The sequence below is a fragment of the Perkinsus marinus genome (assembly GCF_000006405.1).
Source record: "Perkinsus marinus ATCC 50983 genomic scaffold scf_1104296928270, whole genome shotgun sequence".
NCBI classification, from domain to species: domain Eukaryota; phylum Perkinsozoa; order Perkinsida; family Perkinsidae; genus Perkinsus; species Perkinsus marinus.
In genome coordinates this window covers 1-1,324 of record NW_003216872.1, presented here as the reverse complement: position 1 = coordinate 1,324, position 1,324 = coordinate 1, and the positions used below count along the sequence as shown (strand labels likewise).

At 46.6% G+C, this 1,324-nt stretch overlaps 1 protein-coding gene across 1 annotated transcript; it reads left to right on the top strand.

Annotated features, from left to right (window-relative positions):
* Positions 1-1,059: 1,059 nt before the first annotated feature.
* Pmar_PMAR022713 (hypothetical protein) lies at positions 1,060-1,231 on the top strand (the record flags this gene model as incomplete). The annotated part of the gene is made up of 1 exon (XM_002788343.1): positions 1,060-1,231. A coding segment is annotated over one exon (172 nt), but the record flags the coding sequence as incomplete, so codon positions are not given.
* Positions 1,232-1,324: the final 93 nt, after the last annotated feature.

The window sequence follows — 1,324 nt, the reverse complement described above, 5'->3', positions numbered from 1 at the left end:
AACATATATTCATACTCCAACACTGTATAGGAAACTCCTGAGCTCAGCTGCTGAGGAAAGCGAACATATATTCACACTCCAACACTGTATAGGAAACTCCTGAGCTCAGCTGATGAGGAAAGCGAACATATATTCCTCCAATACTGATATAGATTATTTTTACCAAAAAATCTCCTATGAAACAGGCCCAGCGTCTCGCTTCGGAATTTATCACTATTCACTATATCCAGGAGCCGATCAAAGTGCTCTGATTTCCGAGTCCAAGTTCTCGGAAACGCCGCTTTTCCGAGCTCGGATGAAATCTACGAATTAAAGTGCGTTCAAAATTCCAAGCTTTTTTCCGAGTTCGGAATCCGTGTTACTCGGTTCCGAGGAAAGCGATTTTCCGATTTTCGATTAAAGTGCTCTGATTTTCCGTCCGCGGGTGCGGACACTCGACCCGGATTGTGCGGACACTCGACCCGGATTGTGCGGACACTCGACCCGTTGTGTGCGGACACTCGACCCCGGTAGCCCAGCGCGCGCAATTCGTTAGAGCGATGGGTTGGGTTTCTTGGCGAAACCGGCGCGGGATCCACTCAGTGTAATGTTATTTTAATAGACAAATCACTAACATATTGACTGAGAATCGAAATGTTGGTTATCCTGATTCAAGCCGAGTTGCGTAGCTCTCCATTCGTCAGTTGTATTCAGTACGGCAGTAGATGACTGATGGCGTGCAGGCTAGACACTCTATCATCCAACGAGTTATGAGCTTACGCGCAGTTGAGTGGTTCACCATCGGTACTCGCAAGCATCTTGTTAGGATTGGACTTTGCAGTCTTCTTAGAGATGGCTCCTCTTCAGATGTAGGCAGTAAGATTGCTTGAAGTTCTTACTCCTACTAGCATCTATAGTATAGATGCTGATTTCCGGCGTCCTGCGAAGTGAGCCATAGATTAGTTTCCGGCGTGAACTTCACATGAAGCGCGTGAGCAGTGCTAAATACCCGCGTAACGAGGTTAGAGCAGACAATTGGAATGTGTTGTGACTCAGCTTTCGTTCTTGTCGAACTCTCCCATGTTGAAAGTGATCTTCTTCACCATCCTCCTGGTCATCGGTGTCATGGTCCATGGTCGTGATGAAGTTCCTCCACCCCCACCGGAGACCCCATGTCCTTCGAAGGATTGTCCGATGGGAAATCTATGCTTCCCCGAGAAAGGTGAATGTTTGATGATTCCTACTGTGAAATGTAAGTGTGACCCGACTAGTCCTAACCAATAATATTGGCTTATCTTATTAAGATGGTCACATTTTTCTGTCGATCCCATCCAATTTTGCCTCT